Source organism: Apium graveolens, chromosome 10 (assembly GCF_009905375.1).
Source record: "Apium graveolens cultivar Ventura chromosome 10, ASM990537v1, whole genome shotgun sequence".
NCBI lineage: Eukaryota > Viridiplantae > Streptophyta > Magnoliopsida > Apiales > Apiaceae > Apium > Apium graveolens.
This window is the reverse complement of record NC_133656.1, coordinates 207,379,072-207,406,636: the sequence shown is the minus strand read 5'-3', so window position 1 is coordinate 207,406,636 and position 27,565 is coordinate 207,379,072. Positions and strand designations below refer to the sequence as shown.

General features: G+C 34.0%; 2 protein-coding genes across 3 annotated transcripts; one reads left to right on the top strand and one right to left on the bottom strand.

The window, feature by feature from the left end:
* The first annotated feature begins 563 nt into the window (after positions 1–563).
* On the top strand, positions 564–13,201 carry LOC141689407 (putative LRR receptor-like serine/threonine-protein kinase At1g67720). Its single transcript, XM_074493686.1, has 15 exons — positions 564–1,247; positions 2,578–3,109; positions 3,850–4,355; positions 4,637–4,769; positions 4,944–5,015; positions 5,122–5,190; positions 5,266–5,337; positions 5,627–5,695; positions 8,006–8,160; positions 8,245–8,480; positions 10,063–10,189; positions 10,261–10,329; positions 10,458–10,644; positions 11,139–11,274; positions 12,338–13,201. Exons 1-15 carry the CDS (start codon positions 1,172–1,174, stop codon positions 12,671–12,673), a joined length of 2,775 nt encoding a protein of 924 aa, XP_074349787.1. The 5' UTR covers positions 564–1,171; the 3' UTR covers positions 12,674–13,201.
* Positions 13,202–14,632: 1,431 nt separating this feature from the next.
* Positions 14,633–25,735, bottom strand: LOC141689061 (putative DNA helicase MCM8). Of its 2 annotated transcripts, XM_074493236.1 has the most exons (17): positions 25,463–25,735; positions 24,293–24,433; positions 24,083–24,200; positions 23,759–23,981; positions 23,500–23,663; positions 22,015–22,278; positions 20,856–20,951; positions 20,546–20,698; positions 20,076–20,146; positions 19,878–19,996; positions 19,255–19,384; positions 18,198–18,249; positions 17,964–18,120; positions 17,700–17,874; positions 16,579–16,749; positions 16,393–16,506; positions 14,633–14,896 (listed from the first exon to the last, which is right to left on the bottom strand). In XM_074493236.1, exons 1-17 carry the CDS (start codon positions 25,676–25,678, stop codon positions 14,855–14,857), a joined length of 2,406 nt encoding a protein of 801 aa, XP_074349337.1. In that variant the 5' UTR covers positions 25,679–25,735; the 3' UTR covers positions 14,633–14,854. The 2 variants fall into 2 exon arrangements, with proteins under 2 accessions (XP_074349337.1, XP_074349336.1); XM_074493235.1 differs by having other exon boundaries at positions 16,393–16,749.
* Positions 25,736–27,565: the final 1,830 nt, after the last annotated feature.

The following is a 27,565-nucleotide window of genomic DNA, read 5'->3' as shown; positions in this document are numbered from 1 at the left end:
TTATAAGTTATAAATCCAATTTATAAATTATAAATCCAATACACAAACACGGGTCAATAAGGCCAGAGTTTATAACCCCTAAATTTCCTAAAAAAAATTAGTTAAGTACTCGTATTTAAATAGATAGCAGTTTTCCCTCGATCATTCCTATCAACTGAAGCTTGCAACTCTCCCTTATATTTTATTTAAATTCTTATGAGATTAAAATTTCGGTATTTTGATAATTTTTTCTTTGAGATATTATTATACCCTCTAAATAGTAGATAACAACCCTGTTATAAAAGTCGTCTGATTTATAAAAAATTACTGATAAATTGCTAAAAAATTTATCAAAAAAATTGTCCAATTTAATCGATTGCTGATAAATCGCCGTTAAATTATCTAATTTTTTAAAAAATTATCCAATAAATCAAAAATCAGTATCTCAACCGAGATATATCCGAGATGTAACCATTTTCATAGGTTAAAGAAAGTATTGTAAAACATATAATAATTTGGAAAATGATAGGGACAAAAATCCAAAATAAGATGGGTATGCAAATGCAAATGATGTTAGAGTGGGAGCTCACTCACCTGCAAATGATCTTGGCGACTCCGGTCTTCTCCTGTTACACATAAATTATAAAAAGTAGTAGTAGTAGTATCCTCCTATCGTTGTTGGTCGACGGAGTCCAATTTAAGGAAATGATGGGTCCCACACTCCCGCTTCACTCTTGGGAATGCAGTTGAGTTAAGTTACACAAACACACCCCTTCCAAACTCCTTCACTTGACAAACCTCTTCTCTTATTAGATCATCACCACCCCCCAAATGGGACCCATTCACTAAAGCAAATGCCTCTCCTCTCTCTCTCTCTGTTTTAGTCCTATAAACCCCTCACTTTATTCATCTCTCTCTATAATTTTCCATAAACATCACTTTTTTACTCTCTCTCTCTCTCAAATTATTAAAGGGGCAGGCACTGGGCACACAAGAGTGAGAGCAGCAAGCTGTGTTTCTTGATTACCCCCCCCCCCTCCTCCTTCGCTGTCATTTCCCAAATTTTCAACCTCTTCCCCTCATTTTTTACATTATTAGGTCCCTATACATTCAAAACACTTTTACACTACATACCCACCCCCATTTCACTTTATTTCTCTTCTTCTCAATCTTCATTCTGTAAATTTTAGTAATGGAGTGGAGGTTTATCATGTTGTTGCTGCCCTTTTGCTTCTTTCTCATTCTTCATATCTCCTTAGCCCAGCCAGGTCTCTCTCTCTCTCTCTCTCTCTCCCTCTCTCTCTCCCTCTCTCCCCTCTCCGTCTGTCTTTATTTTGTTAATATAGATCAACTTATTGCTTATATATATTATGTTACATGATCCATTTTTGTTTCTCTGAAATTGTTGATGGTTTGGTTTGTAATGTTTTGAGATGATGTGAAATATTGCACACTATGATTTACTTTTTTATGTAATTAAAATAATCTGTAGTTGTTACATTTGGTATCTAGTTGATGGCTTGTAACTGTGATGCCATTACATTTATTATATATTTACATTGACCAACTTACTTCCTTAGATACAGGACAAAATGTATGTCTCTTGACTGTGATTCTCTTAAATACATTGTTTTTTTGTAGGAATATCGTCCAATTTTATAATCCAAGTTTAGTGTTGCTAAAGATTGTGTAGCCTCTTTATTTTTGGTATTATTGCATTGGAAATGTTGCGAACCTCTGCAATTCTAAACATTTTCGGTGTTGATGTTTTGCTGAAAATACATATGTCCGAGTGTCCTGAGATTAACTCCTTTTTTCCTCCAATTAATGATTATGAAGTTTTGGAAATTGTGTTAAACTTTTGTGTAAGATTCTTATATTCTAAATATATTTAAGGCTTTTGTGTAAAATTTTAAATTGTCCGTATTACACAAGAATTGAGAACTACATGGTATATATATATATATATATATATATATATATATATCACATGACTAAATTAAAATGTTCAGTTACGGACATATTCAAACTTTGATTCGCACTTTACATGTTTACAACATAATTAGAATGATTGCTTGATGAGTACAAGCTCAATCACGTTTTATTGTGTTGTTTAGTTTACTGTACTTTGACATATTCTGTTGGCCATTAACATATATTGAGTATCAAGGTTACGCCAACCTTTAGACATTATTTCCTCACTAATAAAACCTATTATTCGAATTTGACCTTGTAGGATCGCCAAAAGAAATGTATTCATTCAGAACACACACACACACATTTATGTACAGGTCAGTCCTGCATAAACCTTAGTATTTGGCAGACAAGCGATTCTCATATCCTGTCATGGTGTGCCAGTTAAATCACATATATATATATTTCCGGTCCCTATACTGTAAAGAGTGTCATTATGATGCCTCTATGGAACTTGTTTTGTTAACTATAAGCGTTTTCTTCATTCACATGCGTGCGGAAAGTTTACATAGAAGTTGAATGCTATGACGCAATACAAATTCCAACTGTTTGTGTTTTGTTTTTGCTCTCTCCCAACTTTCCTTTATAATGAATTCAGCTGACAGCATTACCAATATAATTCAGGTTTTGTAAGTTACGATTGTGGAGGCAAAGACAATTTCACTGACGAACGTGGGCTTCTGTGGACTCCTGATAATCTGGTCAAGCATGGCGAAATTGCAAATATATCTGTTGCAGATGAGACAAGAAAGCAATATACTAGTGTGAGATATTTTCCAGCTGATAATAGAAAGTATTGTTACACCTTTAATGTCACAAGTAGGACAAGGTACCTTGTAAGAGCAACCTTCTTGTATGGCAACTTCGACAAAAATAATGTGTACCCAAAGTTTGACATCTCCCTAGGGCCAACTCGCTGGGCAACCATTGTCGTTTCCGATGCTAATACAATAGAGGTTCAGGAGTTGATCTTTTTGGCTTTAGATTCAAGCATCAGTGTCTGTTTATCCAATGCTACTACAGGGCAGCCATTTATTTCGACTCTAGAACTACGTCAATTCAATGGTTCAATTTATCTCACGGAATTTGAGAACCAGTTCTTTTTAAGCGTCTCAGCAAGAATTAATTTTGGTGCAGAAAGTGAGGCTCCAGTTAGGTACAGTCAGATTACATACAATTTTTCTTACCTTGTTTTAAGTAAATGTTTCTTGTCTTTGTAGTCCTACTCAAAGGCGGAGGGACTGTGACCTCATGCGGAAACCAGACCCCACGATAAATTGTTTTAGCTACCTGCCACACACACACGCACATGTATAATATTATACATGACAAATAATTTTATAAAATTAAGGTCCATCTATGCAAATAAAAAAGATACAGATATGAATGTGTATTCGTAACATTCTTGGCTAAAATGCACAAAAGAAATGAGACAAATGTGATCAAATTTTAGCTTGATCTCATATAGGAAAAAAAATTACTTCCATGCCTCTACTTCAACAAAAGGTGGCCACTTAATTCATCAGCCTATTATAAAAACCCTGTTGAGAAAAACAACGGACATGAAGTGTAGAGTATATATTCTAAATGCATTTATAGCTAATTAAAATATTATGTTACTGACTGGCGCCATGACATATATGTGCTACTTTGGCCACATGATTAAGTCTACTGTTCTGTCTGTCTTCCTATGATATCTGGGCCCAAACATTTTGTCTCCTTTTTCTTCTGCAGTTTCTTATAAAGAGAAGTTACATTTATTATTTTAAAAAATGCAAGAAACGAATACTCAGTATTGTGTATGTAGAGTTGCATTTGGCAGGTAGTTATCTGTAGATTATAAAACAATTTTCTTCGACAAGAAGTTCGAGCAGTAATCCTATGTTTTTAATATAGGTATCCCGATGACCCATTTGATAGAATTTGGGAATCTGATTCAATTAAAAAAGCAAATTATCTTGTTGATGTTGCTGCTGGAACTGAAAAGATATCAACTAAAATGCCAGTCTTTGTTAGCAAAGATGAGAGTCCACCTCAGAAAGTGATGCAGACAGCTGTCATTGGTAGAAATGGGTCTCTAACGTACCGCATGAACTTGGATGGGTTTCCAGGATTTGGCTGGGCATCCACCTATTTTGCAGAAATTGAAGACTTGGATCCTGATCATGTCAGGAAATTCAGGCTAGTACTACCCGGGAATCCTGAAATCAGCAAACTTATTGTGGACATAGAAGAAAATGCTTTAGGGAAATACCGTATGTATGAACCAGGGTTCACCAACTTATCCCTTCCTTTTGTTTTATCTTTTAAATTTGCAAAGACACCTGATTCTACGGAAGGGCCACTTTTAAACGCAATGGAGATCAATAAATACCTGAAGAAAAGTGAAGGTTCTTTGGATGGTAAGAAGAATTTACCTTTTTCAGTGATAGTGTCCATTTGCTACCTGCATCTCCACTGATCAATCCTCAACCTCCGATTCTTTTTTTTTAATAGAGCTATGTATTTTAACTTATTCCTCTAGTGTTTTTTATTTGGTATTCAGCAGAAGCAGAAAATATACATCTCTTTCCCGTCTCCAAAAAAGAAATTTCTGTAGCATTTACTGAGTAGATCCTTTAGTTGAAAAAGGACTTAATTCCGATTTGAATCATATCTCATTGTATATTGGTAAGAATTTCAGAATTGGCTATTGCTGGGGTAGTCTCAACATACTCATCAGCAGATTGGGCACAAGAAGGTGGTGATCCATGTTTGCCAGTTCCATGGTCCTGGGTACAGTGTAATTCAGATCCTCAACCCAGAATAACTTCAATGTATATTCTTTTCCCTTCTGTTCATGCAATTTTGTATTGAGCCTTTTAACACCAAACAACATTATGCCCCAAATAGAACTTATTGTTTTTTTCTCATCGTTACATGCAAATGCATAAAATTTACTAATCTTATTTCTTCCTACTCTAACAAGTATATTTATTGTAACCTATCAGCAATATGTCGGAGATGAATTTGACTGGGAGTATTCCATTGGACTTGACAAAATTGGGCAGCTTAACTGAGTTGTAAGCTTTAAATCTCATTTGCAATTTGCTCCAGTAAAGTTTTCCTTTGCTTTCTGCTTAATTTTTTGACGTTCTCTATACTACATCTGAACTTTTTTGGTTACAGATGGCTGGATGGAAATTCTCTTTCTGGTCCAATTCCTGATTTTACTGGAAACACAGGCTTGAAAATAATGTAACATTGATAGCCAATCAAACAAAATATAACTTTTTATTGAGAACTTCGACTAACTCAAATATTTTTTTATAGACATCTTGAGAATAATCAGTTGAGCGGGGAGCTGCCTTCCTCATTAGGTGACTTGCCCAATTTGAGAGAACTGTAAGTTTCCAAAATAATGTTTGCAATTGTTGATAGAGTCAATTTGTTTATTATTAATTTTATTTTGACCTGATAACAGTTTCTAAGGGATTACATTTTGTTTCTACTTTCAAAATAAATTTGTTTTTGACCTCTTGACTGGCCTATATTGCAGTGTCTCTACTTTATAACACAAACCATATTTTTGACTTTATGGGTTTCTCTTAGTTTTTCTATTCATTTATCACTCTTTTGTTCAGTCTGTTGTCTCTTGAGTACATGTCTGTATAATTTCTGATATTGGATGCAGGTACTTGCAGAATAACAGATTATCTGGAGCAATACCGTCATCTCTTTTAAAAAAAAATCTGGTTTTAAAGTGAGTAGCTTTCCTTCGTTTACAGTTTAGTCTGATGAATTGTTTAGCATCTTATACTATTTGCGATTTTTTTTTGGTTTAATGCGTTTGACTTATACTTAAATGCAAGTCAATTACCACTAGGCCTTTGCTTTAAAAAAGAAGATTCTACAAGAAACCAGAGAACCCATAATGTCTTATTTTATGTAAGAAATCCTCCTAATAGGATATACAAAGATGTTACAGAGGTCTGTCTTCCAGTTTTCCTTTCAAATATTAGATTTGGTAAACTAGTTGTACACATCCCGATTCCTTTCGTTGTTTTTGTATTGTGCTTTCTTCCATTATCAAGAATGGGTACAATTGTTTTTGCCATCAAGATTATGAAATTCCTATGCTGTGGTGCTTGAAAAGGTTTGTGGTTTTAACAAGTCTTAATAGAGTATCTTACCTACAGTTTTGTAATCAGTAAATGTGCTTATGTCTATGTTTGCGTTTGGATTCCTTTTCGTCTGTATTGGTGCTTTGGTTTGTTTACTCAACTATTGCAATGGACACTGTTCGCCTGTACACATGCAGGTGTGTCACAGTGAGCTTATTAGTCTGTCTTTCACTCTAGGGTACATGATTTTCAGCTTTAGACAACACATTAATTAAATAACACCTTTCTTTAAAATAAAATGAATTACATAGTTATCTGGCTTTAGATGTGTCATACTTTTTCATCTTTTTTTTACCATTAATATAATTATAACTTTATAAGTAAAGGGGGCGGTAGAGATGAGAATCGAATTAAACTCTTGATGAAACATAGTTGTAGGAGTACCTTCGCCACCTCTGAGGAAGTCCTTGATTCTCCATGTTCATCCTTTTTAGTTACCAGTTAATTAGAACATATTATTTGATCTATCACTGTACTTTAGTATGTTCATTGTTTCCTTTTACCATATTTCCCATAGGAAAGCGTACAAATAATATAATTCAGGATCAGGATACCCAACCTCGAATATACGGAGAAGAGAATAATACATGTGAAAGTGCAGCGAACTCGAAAAGAAGCAGACTAAGAAATAAAGTGAATGAAAATCTTCATTTCAGTAGGATTCACATTATCACATCTACACTCCGATAAATGTTTCACTATTGTTTTTTGACAGACACCAAGAATGTAGTTTCTATGAGCATTAAGTTGCACAACTGCTATATGATTAACACTAATTTGTGAAAAAATATTTATTAAAGTGTATTGCAGCAGTTCACTTCTGAGGGTACATTCTGTCATCCCCCACCCAACTTCAGACAAAACCTAGGAGTAAAGAGTTAACACTGAGTTCGATTCATTCAAAATTAAACTATCTATTTATTTATTACCTTGTTATTAAAATTCCATCTAACATTGCGAGGAATACAATCTTCATTCCTACCAACCTTGAGCCGCAATTTTCATGCAATATGAATGTAAGAGATTTAACAAAGACAATTACATATGCAAAGCAAGACGCGAAAACTAGAGAAGAATCAAAATATACCTTGGGTGCCTCAAGGACACAACCATCAAATTTAGTAAGCTGTTTTCTAAGAGAGGGTCTTCATCATATCAGTAATTGAGCATAGACTGACATTGTGTTTTCAGTGACAAAAGTTTTAGAACTAAAAAGCTACAATAAAAAATAATAAAAAAGACAAAAAAATTATTTTTAATGTCATTGAAAATTTTACATCAGTGAGAATTTTTTTCCTCTCCAGAGGCTTCTGCCGGGACTTCTCCACTAATAATGCTTTTTGCATAGAAGATAGTGATTTTGTATATCTCTGAAGAGAGACCATACTACAAAGCTAAAAACAGAAAGGGAAAGTAAAAAACAAGAGTGGCAGTAATATATCAATCAAACAGAGCAAGTAAAAAAACAAGAGTGGAAGTAATATATCAATTATGTTTGCACTTTCCTCCTGTAGACATGCAGGTGTGTCACAGTGAGCTTATTAGATTGTCTTTCACTCTAGGGTACATGATTTCCAGCTTTAGACTACACAGTAATTAAATAACACCTTTCTTTAAAATAAAATGAATAGATAGTTATCTGGCTTTAGATATGTCGTACTTTTTCATCTTCTTTTGACCATTAATATATTTATAAGGGGGCGGTAGAGATGAGAATCGAATCAAACTCTTGATGACACCTAGTTGTAGGAGTATTTTCGCCACCTCTGAGGAAGTCCTTGATTCTCCATGTTCATCCTTTTTAGTTACCAGTCAATTATAACATATTATTTAATCTATCACTGTACTTTAGTATGTTCATTGTTTCCATTTACCATATTTCCCATCAGTTATGCGGGAAATCTTGGTCTTCACAAGGGAGGAAGCAGTAAAAACCACAGCAAAATTATCATTGGATTGTCAATTGCAGCTGCAGTTCTGGTCATAGCTACTATAGCTTCTTGCTTTTTGATGAATAAAGGAAAAAAGAAAAATCCTAAGCTAGGTTGAATATATTTCAAAGTTGCTTCTACTTTGGTGTGTGTAAACCCTGCTTCTCTAATTTGGGGATAATGTTTGCGTTTTTCAGACCCATCTCGACAAAGTCTCAATAGACCTATAAATTCCTTTGGTGATGCTGCTACAGAATCCGCACAATGCTTCACATTATCAGACCTAGTGGATGCTACAAAGAATTTTGAGAAGAAAGTTGGCTCAGGTGGTTTTGGAATTGTCTACTACGGAAAACTAAAAGATGGCAGGGAAATAGCAGCAAAACTTCTAACTAGTAATTCTTTTCAAGGCAAGCGAGAATTTTCAAACGAGGCAAGTGATCCTATCATCAAACCTGTTTATGTTTTGAGTATCAAGTATTTATCAAATTGCTTGTGCTTAATTGAGCGATAGTGACACTTTAGAAGAATTGTGATCAGTCTTGCTAGCAGCATATTAAAACACTGTAGGATTTAATATTGACTAAATCAAATTTCACATACCAAATATGTCTCATTCGTAAGTAATCTTTTGGAGGGTGAGATGTACACGTGCCTTAGCTTTACTCCTAGAAGGCTAGTAGTAGAGAGAGGTTGCTTCGGCTTTGATAAATGTTTAAATGAATTTTGGAAGATGTTACTTCTAAACAAGCATATTTAGGCATTTTCAACATTTTGCGAACTTAAATTTTTTTTGCTACAAAACGGAATTTTGAAGGCGAAAGACAATGCGGAAACAACCTGCTTAGAAATTAGAAAGTCGAGGCATGCAAAAAATAGAACACATGAAACAACATGTAAACAGTGCAATAAAAAGCAGGTCTGAAAAATGCTACTTAATGTATACAAATGCACTCTTAACCAAAAAAAGGCTACCTTACCCTCTTCCAACCCAAACCTACAAAAAAATTGCTGCCCTAATTCCACAGTGATCATGTCCTACAACCTATGTGGCCTACCTGTTCTCCTCACTTCCTCAATGGAGCATTCTCTACTCTTCTCACCAGCGCAATCCCTCTATATCCTGCAGATGTGACCAAACACCTCACAATCTTCTATCTCTTACGTCTGTCATAAGCGTGACTTCTAAATCTATCAGAAAGACCTAATTTGGTATATTGTTATTCAGTCACTTTATGTCACTCAATTTGATATAACCGAACTTCTTGTAGTCCGTGTGAGTTGATTGGGATCTGCTTGTAGTTTATTATTCGTACTATTATTGGACTATGTTTTATCAGATTGCTAAGTTAAGTTATTTCTATTTCAGCCCAACTGTTTGTGGTCTTTACTCTTTAGTCTGTTACAGTTCTATTTCTTTATTTATCATCTCATGTAGGATAATTACAATTTTTGATTGCTTCATTTCTCACTCTGATTTCCTCATTTCCCTCTTGTATTGGTTGAGAATTGAGATTAGTAATTTTCTTCCCGTGGTTGGAAATCTTTTAGAGTATAAGAATTGTGGTTTCTCCAAGATTTAGTCACCTAAATTTGATACTTTGGGGCAGTGATTTATCAGCACTTCAGGCACCCAAGATTAGTCACCCTTAGTCATTTTCTCTTATTGTTTTCATTACTGTCAATTATTTCAATACATCGAATGTTTGTTAAAAGACTTGATGGGTCTAGTATCAGTTTACGCAAACATTCAATTATAAGTTTTGTTATTCAATTTATGTTGTCTTCTACGAAAAAATTATTTAAGGTTTTGTTCAAGGAAAAACTTTTTTATTAGTTATTTATGTAACTCTACAGTATATTAGTATCTAAGTAGGATTGCTTCAATTTTCTTTGCGCATAAAGTTTTACATCCTTCGTCAGATAGTAGTAAATGCTGGCATAGAAGCGTCTTTGGCTCTGTAGTTTAAATCAGATTTTGAAATTTGTTAAATAACACATGTTTCAATTGATAGGTGACTCTTCTCTCAAGAATACACCACAGGAATTTGGTACAGTTTCTTGGGTTTTGCCAAGAAGATGCAAAGAGCATTCTTGTTTATGAGTTCATGCATAATGGAACTCTTAAGGAGCATCTTTATGGTAAGCATCACCTTCTAAGTGCAAAAGAAGTTAGTTTATTCATCATGGGTAACACGGTATGGTATTTTTAGGACCTTTAACACGTGAGAGAAGTATTAGTTGGATCAAGCGGCTGGAGATTGCGGAAGATGCTGCCCGAGGTTCAGTTGAATTTTTTTCTTTGTAGTTCAATTATTTGTTAAGAGGATCAAAATTGGAGAATGTTAAATTTCTTGATTAGTAAAAAAATTATTAAAGTTAATCATAATATGCCTTATTATTATTTCAGGTATTGAGTACCTTCATACCGGCTGTGTCCCCTCCATCATCCACAGGGATTTGAAAACAAGCAATATACTTCTTGACATGAACATGAGAGCAAAAGTTTCAGATTTTGGTCTTTCAAAACTTGCCATAGAAGGAGCCTCCCATGTATCCAGCATAGTTCGAGGCACTGTTGGGTATCTGGACCCGGAGTAAGGAATTTTTCTCCTTCTTGAATATTGTTGGGTGTAACTTGTAAAATTGTTGAATTAATTATTTGGTGTTTGGAATTGTTACGACTTGAAGAGTTTCATTGAGTGGTCGGAAGTTTAATAGATATGTTGAAAGATTCTTAAATATAAAGCATGGATTTTTGCATTTTAATTCACTTGGCTGTAGATAACAGACAGTCACTTCAGTAAGAATTAGCCGAGCATAGTTCTCAAACCAGGACTAAATAAAACAACATGATATTATAGCACTTTCCTCTTAGAAACATTTTGTATTTTTTTGTCACATTGCAGGTAGTAACTAGTAAGCATTCATAATTTAATTGCGACATTCTTATATCTGTCGAATCAAATCAATTTTAGTCTAAGGATTCTGTAGTTGCACGATTATTGACGTTTCAACTTACTATTATATCGAGAGTGAACAAAATTTGGTGATAAGCTACTTTAATTAGATTATTCTTGATGTTGTGCAGGTATTATATATCCCAGCAGTTGACCGATAAGAGCGATGTTTATAGTTTTGGGGTCATACTTCTTGAGTTGATATCTGGCCAAGAAGCCATATCCAATGAAAGTTTTGGGGTTAATTGTCGTAATATAGTCCAATGGGTAAGCATCTTGAACTGTAAGTTACATCTTATATATTATAAAACCCTGGAAGTTAAAAAGCATTATTGGTCATATTTCATCTTCGTTCAATTAAGATACAGTCATGTTGTCCTCATATTTTATAAAGAGACTTCAGGAATGTCTGACATACCTCAAAAGACTTTAAAGCTTTTTTAATAATTTATTAGTAGAAGTAATTTCTAGAAAATTAAATTTTCATCTGTTTGTTTAGTTCAATTTCCAACTCACTTGTGTTCGATGTATAGCTCATACATGTGCGGAGGTATAACTTATACATGTACGGAGGATTATATATATGGATTCCATCCCATTCAAACTATCAACCAGAAAACCCACAACCTTGAGTAGCTCCCATCCAACTTTTTAAAATTCGTACTCAAGGGTTTGTCGAGCATGATCAAACAGACCCTTGATTTGTGAACCTCATTTTAAAATGATAGGGAACAGTCAACTAGTCAAAATGCATCAGTTTCAACCTTAAAACCATCTCCAACCCAACTTCAAATCGAAACTTTTACTACATTTTGGTGTAAGATTTCTCTCCAACCCAACCCTAGAGATTCCACTAATTTTAGAGTTTTTGTCAATTCCAACATTGCCCTTGTACTTCTTACCATAAACAATTTATTCCATTTGTGTTTCCGCCTACACTTTTTTGTGTGGGTGTTAAGTTATTTCCACCAACTTTAATTTTTCACTTGCGCGATAAATTAAGCTATAAGCTATACAGTACAAGAAAGATTCCTTTAGGTGTAAAATTAGTGCAACTGAATAGGAGTTTTTCCCCCCAAGTTAAATGGATTGGAATTTATCTTGAAAGTAGTGTCATTTCTAAATCACAACAAAATAGTGTAATGGGTTGGAGTCGATGCTCTAAATTGAAAATAAATATTTCAAATGTTACAAGATATCACGTGAAATCTAGTACATGCATAGCACTTCTTACGACTACTAATGTATTTTATTCCTCCCTCGTTTTTTTCCTTGCCATTTTTATACATAAACAAGTCATCCCTATATTTGCTTGTAATTTTTCACACAGGCAAAGCTGCACATTGAAAATGGGGACATTCAAGGAATCATAGACCCTTCGCTACAAGGTGACTATGATATTCAATCGATGTGGAAAATAGCCGAGAAAGCATTGATGTGTGTTCAGCCACATGGAAATACAAGACCATCAATATCAGAAGTCATCAAAGAGATCCAAGATGCCATTGTGATAGAAAGGGGTGCCGAGGGGGTAAGACATGGTAGCTCTGAAGAAATGTCGAGGCACTCAGTTCATTCTTCGTTGCATGCAGGTTCACTGGATTTTGGTGCCAGTGAGCATTACTTGTCCATTGATGACTCCATAGCACGGCCAACAGCTCGATGATTCTTGTGATTCATATTCTTTTTAGATGCTTGGAATTTTTTTGTTTTCATGCAGTTCTAATCTTGGAAGTCAAATTTTTTTATGAGTCCAGATTGGTTTTAGTAAATTTGAGATATTTGGTCCCGAGTCCAGGTCATGCTCTGTTTGTTGTATGATTACTAGAAGTAATTTGTTACAACACCTGGAGCAGACAAGGTAATTTTAGAGGAGTTTGCATGACATAAGAAGTTTATTGAAGTGCTGAAAAAAATGGATGAAAGTCTTGCTATTGTGCAAAATATCATAGTAGTTTTGTCCATGGGAAGTTAGATTTGTCATATATTGCACAAAAAGCTAATCGGGCTGTGCTTTTAAAAAAACAACCCGGGTTTTATAGAAACAGATCGGGCCAAGTTTTTTTGAAAAACGGACGGAGCCATGCTTTATCTAATATATGACGGTCCTTTTGGGCATGCGGACCGGGACGGATTGGGCCTAGTCAGTTTCTTTTATTCATATATTAATACTAATTTATATTTTGTGCCTTGATTGATGAGTTGTTTCAAAAAATATTATGTTGATTCTTGAATTATGAGTAGTTTAGATATCGAAAAAAATATATTTTTTTATATTACATTCAAGTATTCTCATTTATTAATTTTTACATTATACTAATTATTGTTATTTACCGTAGCAAAATAACAATCAATCGAGTATAACTTTTTCTGCTTTTAATTGTACATTTAGTTCTTAAAAACTATTAAAAATGTTGAATTTATATAGAAAAAGATGAATTTATATTCGGGCTTTTCTCTGGGCCAGCCAGACTTTTATCATGACTTTTATCCGAATTTTTTGAAATTTGAGCTAGGTCGGAATTCCAAGAAAAAGTGCATGGACTTTTAACCAATTTTTTTGGAGTTCAGGTTGGGTTGGATTTCCAAAATAAAAGGAGGTCCATTCAGAGAAATAGTATCAACAAGGGTTTCAAAATTTCTAGAGAAAAAGGTGTCGGATAAAATAGTAAAGAAAACCCCAATTGAAAGTCCAAAGAATTAAATGTATGTAATCTAAAATTAAATGAAAATATATGTAGACACAAGATCAGGGCCGTGCGGGTGTGCAACCTGCTAATAGGAACAAGAACCTAAAAGTTTTAGGGGCATATTTTTTTAGATAATATATATATATATATATTATATTTTATAATATCGTTTTAATGAAAAAAAATATACAAATAGCTATCGTGAATTGTTATTAAATGTTAAATAAATATAAATTATTATCTTGAGCTAAACTAAAAATATTGTATTAATTTCAACAATTTAATTAAGTTATCGAATTTTACTAAGTAAAGTATTTGATAAGAATATTGATTATCTTGACAACTAGTTTAGACTACTATTCTTAACTATAAAACACTTTAAAACTTTGTTTTTTTAATGACTTGTGCAATATATTAGTTTTTAATAATTCAATTTCTAGTTTATTAATTTAATTTAAATTATATCTATATTTACATATTTAATGAAAGGGGTTATTTAAGATTTTATTTATTAATATATAAATTTAAATAGGTTTACATATAAATTAAGTTTTATGTGATATCTTTTTGTTTATAATAATTATATCTTACTATTTACGTACTTGTAAGATTTTTTTTACCAACCTTAATTTACTATAATACTTTATAAATATAATTATTATTATTATTATCAATTATTATTATTCAATAATATACTTAATATTTTTCTTGTTCTTTGGGGCACAATTTTTTGACCTAGCTGGCATGAGGCACAAAAGACATACAATGGACTGAAAATAATTAAAGTATCGATTTTAATGTATGATTTTCAAGTTTGCTGACTTGGGGATTATTAGCTCAAAGAATTGTCAGATTTCTTTTGTTGATTTTGTTATTTGGTTTAATCGTTGTTTAATGCATCTAGAGGTAGAGTTGTGGAATTTGGAAATCGCATGCTTATAGAAAATGTATAGCTAGAGACATTCTCCCAAGTCCCAACGAACAAGAGGTGGAGATGCTTTCTTAGTTTCATAGCAGTAACAATTTTTATATACACATAATTTCCAACAAAATGTAGTGGGGTTGGGGGTTTTTAGGCGACAAAAACAACAAGAGGAACTATAAGTTTGGGATATATCTCTACCAACATTTTGATGCCAAAAGGTACAGTACAGTCTTCATTTTGATGCCTGGCTCCGTGAATAAGATGATGATAATACCTGCATGAGAAAGATTTGTGATAATCAATAGAACTGATATTTCATATGGGTGATTAATGACATGATGATAATGTAGTCGAATTTTTTGCTATGTCAAGGCTGCATCAACTAGCTCCGCGTCTGTTGACATGAAAGACCCCTTAAATATTTGAATCCCAAAATATATACAGAATTCTAATAAATCTACATGCCACTGGAAAAATAGCTAACTTTTATCTTCTTGAGTCGGTCTTGAGCAGTTGAGCAGCTAAGAATGTGGAGAAATACAGCGAGCTACTTATTTTTGAAAAAAAAAACTGTAGTTGTAGGCACGCTCTGCGACTGACATAATATATCACTAAGCCTCCTTTTCTGTCATCATTCATGAGATGACGTGAGAGGGAATGAAGGGAACGATTTGAGGAATATAAGATTGATTTCCAGGTGGAAGACATTGCAAAACCATCCAGACCTTGTATTGAAAAATTAGATTTTCAATATTATCAAGAAACGTCGTTCTTAAAGCAGAGGGCGAAGCATGCACAGTGCACTTAAAAAATTCCTTAAGGGATCAAACAGGATCCGAAAATCAAAAAGTAGGGCTGAAAAATTGTTTCGCTTTTGTCACCCAGACAAAGGCAACTTGATTATAAGCTACTGACCTTTATGCCATAAAATATAATATTTCAATTCCATCCAGATTATGTATACTTCAATTTTGGAGGCAGACTCGTGCAGATGCAGCAAAATATCGAGACAGAAACTAATACATGTATAGTAATACTCAGGCCTTAAATGTGAGGATGTCAGAATTTTATTAAGCGTACAACCAGCTCATGAGTATTGCGAAAGGTAGGTATGATGGACCAGCAGGCATGTATAATTAATTAGCTATTGTATGCATGGCAAGTCATTTTCTCCATTCTACAAAACTCAAATTCCAAACATTACATGCCATATACGTTGTCTGCTTCTTGTTATTTGCACTTTGAACTTACACAAGTCTCACTACCTTAAAGCTAAAATTTCATCATGCCACAACTATAAAGAATTAATCTGCTTAGGGCAAAGCCAATGGTGGTGTAAAAATCGGTGTAGCTATTGCTATAATTTAGCACCAAAAAGTGACTTTTGGTGCTAAAATAGCACAATGTCTTCAATGGTTTGTTCTAAATTTAAATAACTTACAAATACACTACACTTTTAAACACAAATTTAACTACCTTCCAAGTAACCCACACTTTTAATTACCTACTCTATCGATTACCCCGCCATTTTTTACTTTTTGATGAGTTGGCAAGTATACCACCATCTATAGTTTGTGCTAAATATAGCACAAACTATAGCATATTGCTATTTTAGCACAAAGTTTAGCACACCATTGGAGTGATATTCTATGTTTTTTGTTCTATAATATAGCTATAGCACAAGATATAGCACACCATTAAACATGCTCAAGATATATATTGAAGAAGAAATCTAGGGTCAAAATTTACGTTATGAAACAGAGTGAATACCTGATATGTCTTTGGTCCCTTTTTTATAAGATACCCGATGCTGTTTAGGTTATCTATAAAAGTGTCCACATCTGGAACTTTCAGGCCAATCCGATCTGCCAAACTGTATATTTCCTGAGAAAGAATCACCGAGTTAGAAATAATATCAGTGTGCAAAAGTGGCCAATGGATAAAAAAACTGCCTACAGAGATTGTAAAGCAATCTTTTTGCTGCAACTCTGATTGTTTATTTAAGGCACTCAAAAAACGTTTCCCTTCTTTCTGTTGACTCATTCCCCCACTCCGAGCAAAGTCAACAACTCCATACTCATCAACATACTTATCATACAAGGATTCTTTCATTATTTCAACAACATCCTGTAGATACACAAGATATAACGTAAAATTCATTTAGAAAATCATATATTTTAAAGAAAATAAATATAAAAAATCCTATATCAAACAAATGTGTACTACAAGTCATCATACCTCTTTGTTTCCGTTATTTTTATCTAATGTCAATCAACACATAAATAGATTATTTTAGGTATCTAATAGTTTATTACCATGTACCTTCCACTACCAGTAACATGGTGAACCATAACAAGGCAGCTATGGCCACTGAGTTTGTCTAAAGAAATAATTAGCTTGTTGACAACCAAGCTAATTATTTCTTGAGACAAAGTCACATCTGTCATACTTTCTTCAGTAGCAGTAAGTATAACTCTAGCACTTAATCAATTTAAGGAAGTGATATAGTATACTTGTAGAGGGGTGAGTTCCGCTAAAAACTTTTCTTATGAACAATCTTTTTTTCCCAACACATGTAACTTGGGTGCAACATCAATTATCAAAAAAAATTAAAAAAATATCAAAGACGTATACTTTATAACAAAGACATTATAATACTACACCTAGCAATATAATAGCATGAAGAGATTCATTACATTCGTAATTAACTTTAATATGCCCATAAACTATGTACGAGAAAAAGATTAGTTAGAGCTTTGAAGCTATTTGTAGGAAAATCAGGTGAAACAAATTAGATTCATATCTAATATATTTTCCTTCACATCCGTGATGGATAGGAAACATGCTCTTTATTGACCTGGAAAAACTTAACTTCGTTGTATCACAGTCATAAGGATGTTGGATCAAACAAGGCCATATATTCTCTATTCTAGTTAATGATCCCCCCTCCCCCCCGAACATGTGCAGAATTTGTCCTCGAACAAACAAATAAAGTGAAATAGTCATGCAACTAGAATACTGTTATCCGCTTCAAGACTGCCTAACATGAGAGACTATGAAATGAAAGTTGAACTTACCAGAGCATCTTGGCCAGTTATTTCTTCCCTCAAGTCCACTCTAGCACGAGCTTCTGCTAACCTTACTAGGCTTTCTAATTGCCTTGCTGTTATTGGTGTGCTATCAGCTGAAGTGTTATGGTCTCTCAGTTTCAGGTAGAACTTCTGGAGGATCTCTGCTGCTGGTCTTGACATCCTTACAAAATTACAAAGTGTCTGATTTAATTTGTTTCCAAATGCCGAAATTATTATGATGTGTAAACACTGAAGCACATTATATCACACCTCGGAGTGACGTAGGTTTTTGCATAAGCAATATATTTACGCAGAAGTGGACCAGGCAGTGGAACAAAATCGCTGTCTTTCTTTGGGTCAAGTCTTAGCCTGGATATTAAGGAGCCACTTTTTTCTTGCAAATCTACATTTATAGTATTGCTTGATGCTGCAGCCAGGAAGAAAAACTTTCCATTTATGATCAAGAGTCTCTCACAAGCTCACGTTTAATGGGTACAACATTACCTGTACGGAGCTTCTTGGCAGCTGGCAACTGTTGTGCAAATCCAGCATGAAGCTGCACAAGAAAAGATTGGTTTAATGTGATAAGTTTGTGGAAGTCCATTGTCCAGGAAATCAGGGTGCACAATGAACACATAAAAAAGGTTTCCTTGCTCAAGAAAATCGGAATAGGGCCTTCCAAATACATTCTGTGGCTTAAGTTAACACTACCAAGTACCAAGTGGCCACAGTTATTGTCAGTAATTCATTTTCAAAAAGTTAGTATGTCGATATTAAAGTTTACGAAAAGAATTATACACCCACATAAATTAAGGTCACAATGGAGTACATATATTTTTCCTCTGTGCTAATTGAGGAGTACATATTGGGAAATCCGTAGGCGATAACTCGAAAAATTAGTCCTTTGTTTAGTTTTTTCGTATGTAAATTTTACCTGAAATTTCTTGAAACTAAAATAAATGGTTAGACAGATAAATTAGAGGTTACGACTGATTGTATTCTAATCAGTCCAGCGATAACTCTATAAAGTAGTAGTCCTACTATAGTTAGCTAATTCTTATAAAGAAGTGAACCTAGTTATTGATCTAAAAGATCAGTGAAATGACCCGATAAACAAGAATATATTTGTTGAACAATTCAGGGGTTAAGACTGACAATATCGTCAACTAAGTACTCAAGCTTTAGATAAGCACCAGTAGGCAGACGATAGCTTACCAATGTCCTAAATAGTTTTGATGATTGTAAATTAGTAAATTTGTATTAGTAGCATATAATATAAATTGATAAAATTCTTCACTCCTAGCACATACTGATCTTGCCCATTCGGTCACATTCAAAGTGGGAAGTTTCAAGGTGTGTCAACTGTCAAGGCAGCAGCAGCAGCAGCTAATTCCATATCCTGGACTACTGTTTACAATGCCTGACAATAGTTCTGCATAAATTCTAAGCATCTCATATTTAAACTGACTAGAATCGTCTTTAGATATATTACCACACAATCAATTGATATATGCATCACTGTAATATATGCACATCACTGTATAGTACAAAGACTACTTACTGAAATAATATGATCCGACACTCGCTTATCCAGTAGTTCATCAGGTTTGTCGAGTAATATGAAAACCAGATCAAAGCGTGACAACAGAGCACCATTCATTTTCAAATTTTCATTCACAGTTTTTGCCCGGCTGCAAAACAAGTTTCAAATTTAGATGACTGTATTATGAGTCTATAGTCATAAGTTTTATAATAAGCGCTATATCGGATATCCAATTTAAAGTTCTTTCCTTTTAACCAATCTGAACCCAGAAAGAAGATTAAAACTGCTGCGTACTTGAAATAAGTACCAAGCAGGACATATGTCGAAATATAAAACTAGCTGAATCATCTTGCTAGGCAGTTGAGAAAGAAGGAAAAGTTGCAATTCAATAAGCTGATGTTATGAGGTCTATGCTAAAACACATGCCATCTCTATAATTCAATGTTGTTGTAAATACATTTAATACTCACTACTATAATGGACGAATGACTAGTCACTAGATAAAGTTTAAATATTTGTGAGATATTTTCGTAAATGATAATCCAATAAAGACCGCTTCAAACATGCCATTAGGATCAGAATCATTTTGTCAGAATTAATATAAAAAACTGGGCAAAAGAAACACTTTAGTTATGTAGTACTTGTAGTGGCCACCAACTGGATTCGCTGCTGCTAAAACAGTTGTTCGAGCTGATAAACTGGCTACAAGTCCTGCCTTCGCAACAGACACACACTGTTGCTCCATGGCTTCCAATAGGGCCTGAAACAATCTTAAATTTGTAAGTATTAACAGACTCTAGAAGAGATCAATCAATAATGTGATTCATGAATCAGGGTACCTGGTGTTCTGCCGACATCTTATCAAACTCATCAATACAACATAATCCACGGTCCGCAAGCACCATGGCACCTGATACATAAATTATGTTATATATTTTTTTATTATTAATTTCAACGATTAAATTAGTAGTATAATAAATCAAAGCTTTACTTTAACATTTTAGTTATTATATAAAAAGAATACCAGCAACATTCAATGAGTGACTGCTACAGTTTCTGCGTATATTTCTAAATGTCTAGATAACAATGCAGTGATAAAAAGAAAAACATTTTAGCTCTCCCCTATGCCTGTAAAAGTTCTAATAGTTGGCACCCTTGAAGAGGACACACATTCAAAGAGTTAGATAGTAATCAACTAAACAGGATAACAAAGAGATAAATATATAGAAAACTGTGTTCATATGATGGCATGATCAGTAGCGCCATAGTTTGTTGTAAATGAGGAACCGAGAAAATTTCGAGAACCCACCAGCTTCAAAAGCATAATCACCGGTCATAGAGTCTCTCACCACAGCAACAGTGAGACCAGCATTGGTTGTGGCATTACCACATACATAAATGCCACGTGGAGAAACTGTGGCTGCTGCCTGCAGTAACTGACTCTTTCCTAATCCAGGATCACCTGATACATGACAATAATTAGCTCCATTCATCTAACACAACTTCTTGATATCACTGCATATTTTTGAATGGCCAACATATGTCTAATTTAATGGAAAGTCTCTTGCAGATATTTCCGAGGATTGGTTCATAGATAGCAGGAGGAAGAAATTGCATACCTACAACTATGACATGGATGTCTCCTCTAACAGGAACCTTGTTCTGATCCATAGAGTGCTTGCGTACACCTCCAAAAAGTGATAATGTAATTCCAGCTGTTCGTGAGGAGTAAGAATAAAATTCAAATCGAACCTGATTGTAGTAATGACAAGCAAGTTCATGATGGAAACCAATACTTGAGTGGCAAACCAAGAAATAATGAGGTTCACGTGTGATTGTTTCTGATCAGTAGCACCAGTAAATTATGGAATCTACCAATATTATTTTTAATATCATCTATATTACCCACCTAACAAAAAAGTTGCAAGCTAAATATCACTTGACGTACTTTATAATATGCATGATACGTGCCACATCAACATGCAATAAATATACCACCCTCCTATACCACCCTCCTATAGTTTCTATGTTGCTATTCCTATACATTAATATATAATATACATATACTTATACATATCAGGAAAAAAAAACCAAACCAAACATACCTAGTATGTCCGACTTGGAATCAGAGTACAAGAACCTTGCCCCCTCAGTAGAGTATAGAGGGTATTTCTGTGAAAACCCTCAGCTTAAAGAAACATCTCTAAAGTTTCAAAATATGCTTAAAATACAACTACGTAATTTATTTGAGAAAACATAGAAATAGTTATAATAAGTAGAAATTCTATAGAGAACTGCAACAAAATTATCAGCAGGCAAAAGGCAGTGTAAATAGAAGAAAATATAATTCTATGGGCAACAAAATCCATGACACTGCCTAGAAAGACAGATTATAATGAAGATTAGGTACGCAATAACACACACATAACATATTACTACCTAAAACACCTAGTAACCCTCCCCTCTTGGTCTATCCAAAACACTGCTATCAGAAGAACCAGCTCTAAACCCCCAATTTCCCCAAACCCCTCTAAATCTATTATAACATGTAATCCAGTTCTTCCAATATTTTCTTTTGGTGCACAATTTGAACAGGGTTCAGGGTTGCCTGTTCAAATTCAAATATAATTTCTCTCCTTTCCTTTCACTTATAAAGTTTTCTCAGCAAAGGGCATACAAAAAATAGGTCCATCATAACACGATAGAAAGAAATACTAAAACCAGAATACTAAATAAATAATGAGAAAGAAAAAATGAAAAACAAAATTAGCACAATACCTTTAACAAGCTCATGCCCGTAGATGGAAGGGCATATAGATTGAAGTATCTGACGAAAAACATCCGAACCATGCTCTTGAGAGAACTTTACAATAAATTCTAGATCACGTGGAGAAAATGAAAAGATATCAAACAGCTCTGTAGCTCTAACATCGTCATTAGTATTCTGCGAATTATCGGACAGGGACTGAGACTTGGAATTCTTAACTGAAACAGCTTCTAGATACAAATAATATAAGCCTTGGTTTTTGCCTTTTGATTTTCCTGAAATATTTCATTCGGTAAGATCGCATTACATTTACACTGCAGTAACGAGGCAAATTTGACATGCACAAGCTACAAACTAAAGCAGCCCTGTAAAAGGGAACAAAAAGGTCGCATTTGCCCCGGGGGTTGAGGGGGAAGCATGAATGCATGTCTTTAAGTAGCTTTTGGTTAAGTCAAGTATATGAAATAGTTATGAAATGCAAGTTTACGACTAGTACAGGGATAAGGTGTTCTATTTTTTTGTTTTACTGTCATATTCACATTGCAGGGCATATCCATGTATACTGAGTGATGCATTAAGCAATTAAGAATTAGTACATAAGTCATTTATTGGGTTACTGCGATAGACGTAAAAATCAAAACATATCATCAACATTTATTAATTATTAATAATCTTTTCACCCCTTTATCCACGTTAAATTTTCCAATACAAACAAATGATAGTCTTTGTTTAAGGAAAAACAATATTAAAATTTTAGTTCTTATTCGACATTCTTCGCTTTAATATCTTTTACATAAATAAATAGTAAAAGGTAGTCGATTGAATATATAGATATAGATCAAACCTGATAAATACTACTTAAAAAAGGAAAATATTGTTAGAACATCATAAAAAAATTATTAGAGCTTTTATTACAAAGAAAGTTTTAATGGCAAAAGTATTTTCAGTTTCCTACATTCTTCTGTATGTTAAAAAGCATGAAACCATATTTTCTACTCTATTTATTCCATGAGAAGAGTACATGTGAAGTACAAATATATGTGCATAGGAACATTCATCGAGTACTCATATAACCTCTAACGCCTTGGCATTATTCCTTTTGATTTGTGGACTACACAATAATAAAATTTATTCATAGCAAAATATCCATCATTAAAACATCATGCTACCACGAAGGGTGACAGCAATATAACAGCCAAACTGTCGGTCTTAACTTCTACGGTTCTACCTGTTCTGCTTGATTTTCCTTTCCACTATAATTTTCTTTTTAATATTTGACCTAAACATGAGTACAGACTAAAAAGTAAAATTATGTTACACTTCCGGTCCCAGTCACTCCCAGAGAGTGAAAATAAACAGAGGACTGCATGTGATATAGATTTCAAATTATATAGCAGTTCATAATCATTATCCTAGGACTACAAAGGATACTAAAACAGGTAGTTACAAGCATGCTGAGAAAAATGATTAGTTCACTACAGTAGAAGTAAATTTACCTCCACCAATATCCATGTAATTATTCATCACCTTTATAATACCAGTTACAGTTACAGTATCCCCAGGGATGCAAGCATCTACAAGATCTTCGGTAAGCTCACAATCTACTGTTCGAGGCACCCGACCTTCCTCATGATGTTCAGATTTGAGCAACTCCTGAAGTCTGGATAATAATTAGGTAAAAAGTCCAAATAAGTCTATTTACAGCTTCAGAAGTGGGTAGAACCACAGTGAAGACAAAGATCACTACAACTGTACCGTATTTTCTGAAAATCTATAGGTATAGCGGTAGATCTAATTGGACTGAAAGTTCTGCTTTTGCAACCAGAAACATCACAAATTGACGGAGGCGAAAACTTTCCGTCCGGAAAGTTACGCCTAATGCTAGCTCCACACTTAGTACAGGAAAAGTCCATATGCATTACCAGAGGCCTGACGGTGCTAACTTTTACCACAGTACCACGCACAGAAACAAGCCTGTCTGTCATAAAACCATATCATTTTGTTAATTAGTTTGCACATGATAAAATAGCTTCATCACTCATCAGTACCTAAAAATTTTTAAAAACTAATATCAATCACCAATATAAGCCGCTTTGAGGTTCTTCAAAGCAATCATTGATTTAGGATGGTTGTGCAGACGGATATTTATCTTTGCAAAGTCATCCATACATTTGCCATCGCCTTTGAAATGTTGAACCTATTTCCAGTGTGTAATGTTTGATAATTAAATAAGAATATTATATGTGAAACATAGAAAATTAATATAGCATTCCATTTAGAAATTGGCACCTTGTGCTCTGCAGCAGCACCAAAGCATAATAGAGCTTCTTTGGGCTTTTCTTCTAAGGTTTTATAAAAGCCCTCTACTCCGCACACTTTCTGAAAGTGTTGAAAGTCAATTGCCAAAAAGGACACATCTTCATCTTTGACCTATTTATTCAAAATCATATAAAAGTTTCTCCTGATCAGCGGAAGACAACGTTGGTGCACCTGCTCCCAAAATAAAGTAGAAAAAAGCTGCAGAAAAGTACTAGTCAAGTAAATTACAATTTTACTCCATCTAAAACTCATTCTATGATACTGTTCTTTCCGTTCTAGGAGGCGGATTTCGTGCACCCACTATGACCTGTTAAATTCGAAAATGCCTACTTTTCCTTGAAGGTAAGCCTATGTGTTCATAATAAATCTTTATAACACAACAACAATGTGTCTGTGCTCGTTTTTTGAATCAGTATTATTAGAACAAGTCAATCAAACCTGATATGTTTGTGTGTACAACTTATGGATTTATAGCAATAGATATGTAGGGTTCCATACAACAAGTTGCTGGTAGCAGATAAAATCTTTGTTGGTGAGGCCTTGAAAATAGTTTTAATAATGGCCGAGATTTGGGTTGGTTTGCTAGAAGCCAGATTTGATTACTAAAACAATTCCAAATTATTATCACCTACTCCTTTAATCTGAAAATGTTCGAGCGAAATGGCTGCAAGTCTGTATTCCTCATTTAGTGACTAGCAGTTTTGTTGTAAACAAAAGGTAAGGTCTGCATCTGATCGGAACAGTACAAGGATGCGTAATAGAGTAATGAATCAAATATCTATACTACGAAATTAACAAAAATATAACAATCCTAAAGCGGAAAATAGAGGACCGAGAATCCTAGCCAAATCTGTGTTTTCCAGCAATGATGTCCAGAAATGTAATCGAAAACGAAAATACACATAACTGAAAATATCTGTTCTGCACCTTTTTCTTATGTTGTGTACTGCAAATTTATCAATAAAATAACAAAATTACTGACAACAAATGTTAAAAACAAATATGCAGAACAAATAATAAGGCGGCAATTACTAATCGCAAATCGACAAACACTTAATGTGCTACTACAATTTGTGAGTAAAAAAGCACCAAATACAAAGTGCGATCGTATATTTATATACGCGTGTATTATAGTAAGACCTGAGAGACAAAATGTTGGCCAGGTGGAGTGGAGAAGAAGTTACAGAGATCGGAGATTAGACGTAACTTGGACTTGCCGCCGTCGGGTTCGTCGCTGATTTTAGGAAAATATTTGGTTATAATATGGTGTTTAACTTGGTCGCTCACCGCCGACCGATTAGAAGTCCATTCTTTTCCGGCGAGATTGTAGTCGAATTGAGACAGCTCTGCGTACATTTTTTTCCCGCCAATTGCAATTTCTTCTGAAGCGGGACAAATCAAATTTCCTAGTTATTGGCGTTTCAAAAATGTTATTTCAATATTTCATCCATCCTTTTTAATTGTCTAACATTTATCTGACCGAAGTTTATTATTAATTTATCAACGGGTAAAATTGAAAATATATACCGTTGGAAAAAAATTTCTAATCAACTTTAACACGTAATTTTCAAGTTTTTTTAAATAATACAAAAATAACTTAAAATATTTGATAAAAAAATTAGTCAATTGAACTGATAAAAATAAAAATGTGATAACAGGACGAAAGGAGTAAAAAAATCAAAGTTTTAAGCTTAAATACGTGCATTTGCAAATTATATGTATCATATACGTATGGTATTTAGGAACAATTTTTTTAGAAAAAAACTGATTTAATTATATACTATTTTTTTCCATTACTCGATGTTGAAGAGTTTTAAAAAACATGTCAATACTGAAACACTGTCGTAAAAAAATATAATTTTTCTCTCCTAAACCTTGAGGACCGTGTGTTTTCTCTCACTGTCATCATGTCAAACATGGATGATATTGAAATGTCAATAGCTGATATGGATATTGAGAACGAGGAGAATGGGGAGTTGATTTTCGATGATGGTGTGGAGGAGAAATGCAATCGTTTTGATTTATGTACCGTGGCCAAGTTCTTGACGGAAAAAAACATCAGAACTAGCGGATATGAGAAAACTGACAATGGGGATCAATATTAAGAATTTGAAGCCTGGGCTATTTCTATTTTAATTCTATCACAAGGACGATATGAGTTGGATGATCAACAATGGTCAGTGGACATTTGAAAATGCATTCTTAGTGACCAAAACCATCAAAGTAGGGGTAAATCATGTTAAGGTGTCGTTGTATGAAGTGGATTTCTGAATTTAAATTCACGACCTTCCTACTTTGAGATTTTACCTCGAGATCTCCAGTTTGGTCTATAGAGAACTTGACATCTCGATAAGTATATTGACTTACGAGATCTCTAGTACTCTATAGTGAATTTGGCTTGTAGAGATCTCCCAGTTCTCTATAAGAGAATTTGGCTTGTCGAGATCTCTAATCTTCTTATCTTCACTTTGACTTATCGATATCTCTAAGTTTTCTAGTGGCTTCTTGACTTGTCGATATCTCAGAGTTCTCTAGTCAAATTTGACTTGTCGATATCTTAGAGTTCTCTAGGGAATTTTGACTTATCGATATATCTGAGTTCTCTAGTGGAATGTGACTTATCGATAACTCTGAGTTCTCTAATGAATGTTGACTTGTCGATAACTCTGAGTTCTCTAGTGAAGAAATGACTTGTCGATATCTCCAATCTTCATGTCTTCCATTTGGCTTGTCGATATTACTGAGTTCTCTATAAGCTTTCCTAAGTTTTGTATAAATCATTCTGGAGTTCTCAAATGACTTCTCTATAACATTAAATCTGTGACTTGTAGAGATCTTGACTTAGAATATTTTTCCTAAAACAGATTTATTCAACTACAAGCTTCTTCATAATTCTTCTGAGGCATGATCTTCTTGATCTTCTTTCAGATATAATTCTTAGGCTTGACACTGTTTATAGAAAAAGACTCCAGTATGCTCTTTTGACATTTTTACAGACTTTAAGTGTTACAAGTACAAAATATAAATTAAGATAATAATACAACTTACTTAGAGTTGACAAATTATCTTAGTCTTGTTAAAATACAGGCATGTCTTGTACAACAGGGAGGACCGCTTCAACCTATTTTCCAAGACCTTGGCAATAATTTTGTATAGTAATTACATAATGCTATAGGTCTAAGATCCTTCATATAAGAAACATCCTCAATCTTGGGAATTAAAATAATATTTGTGCTATTAAGC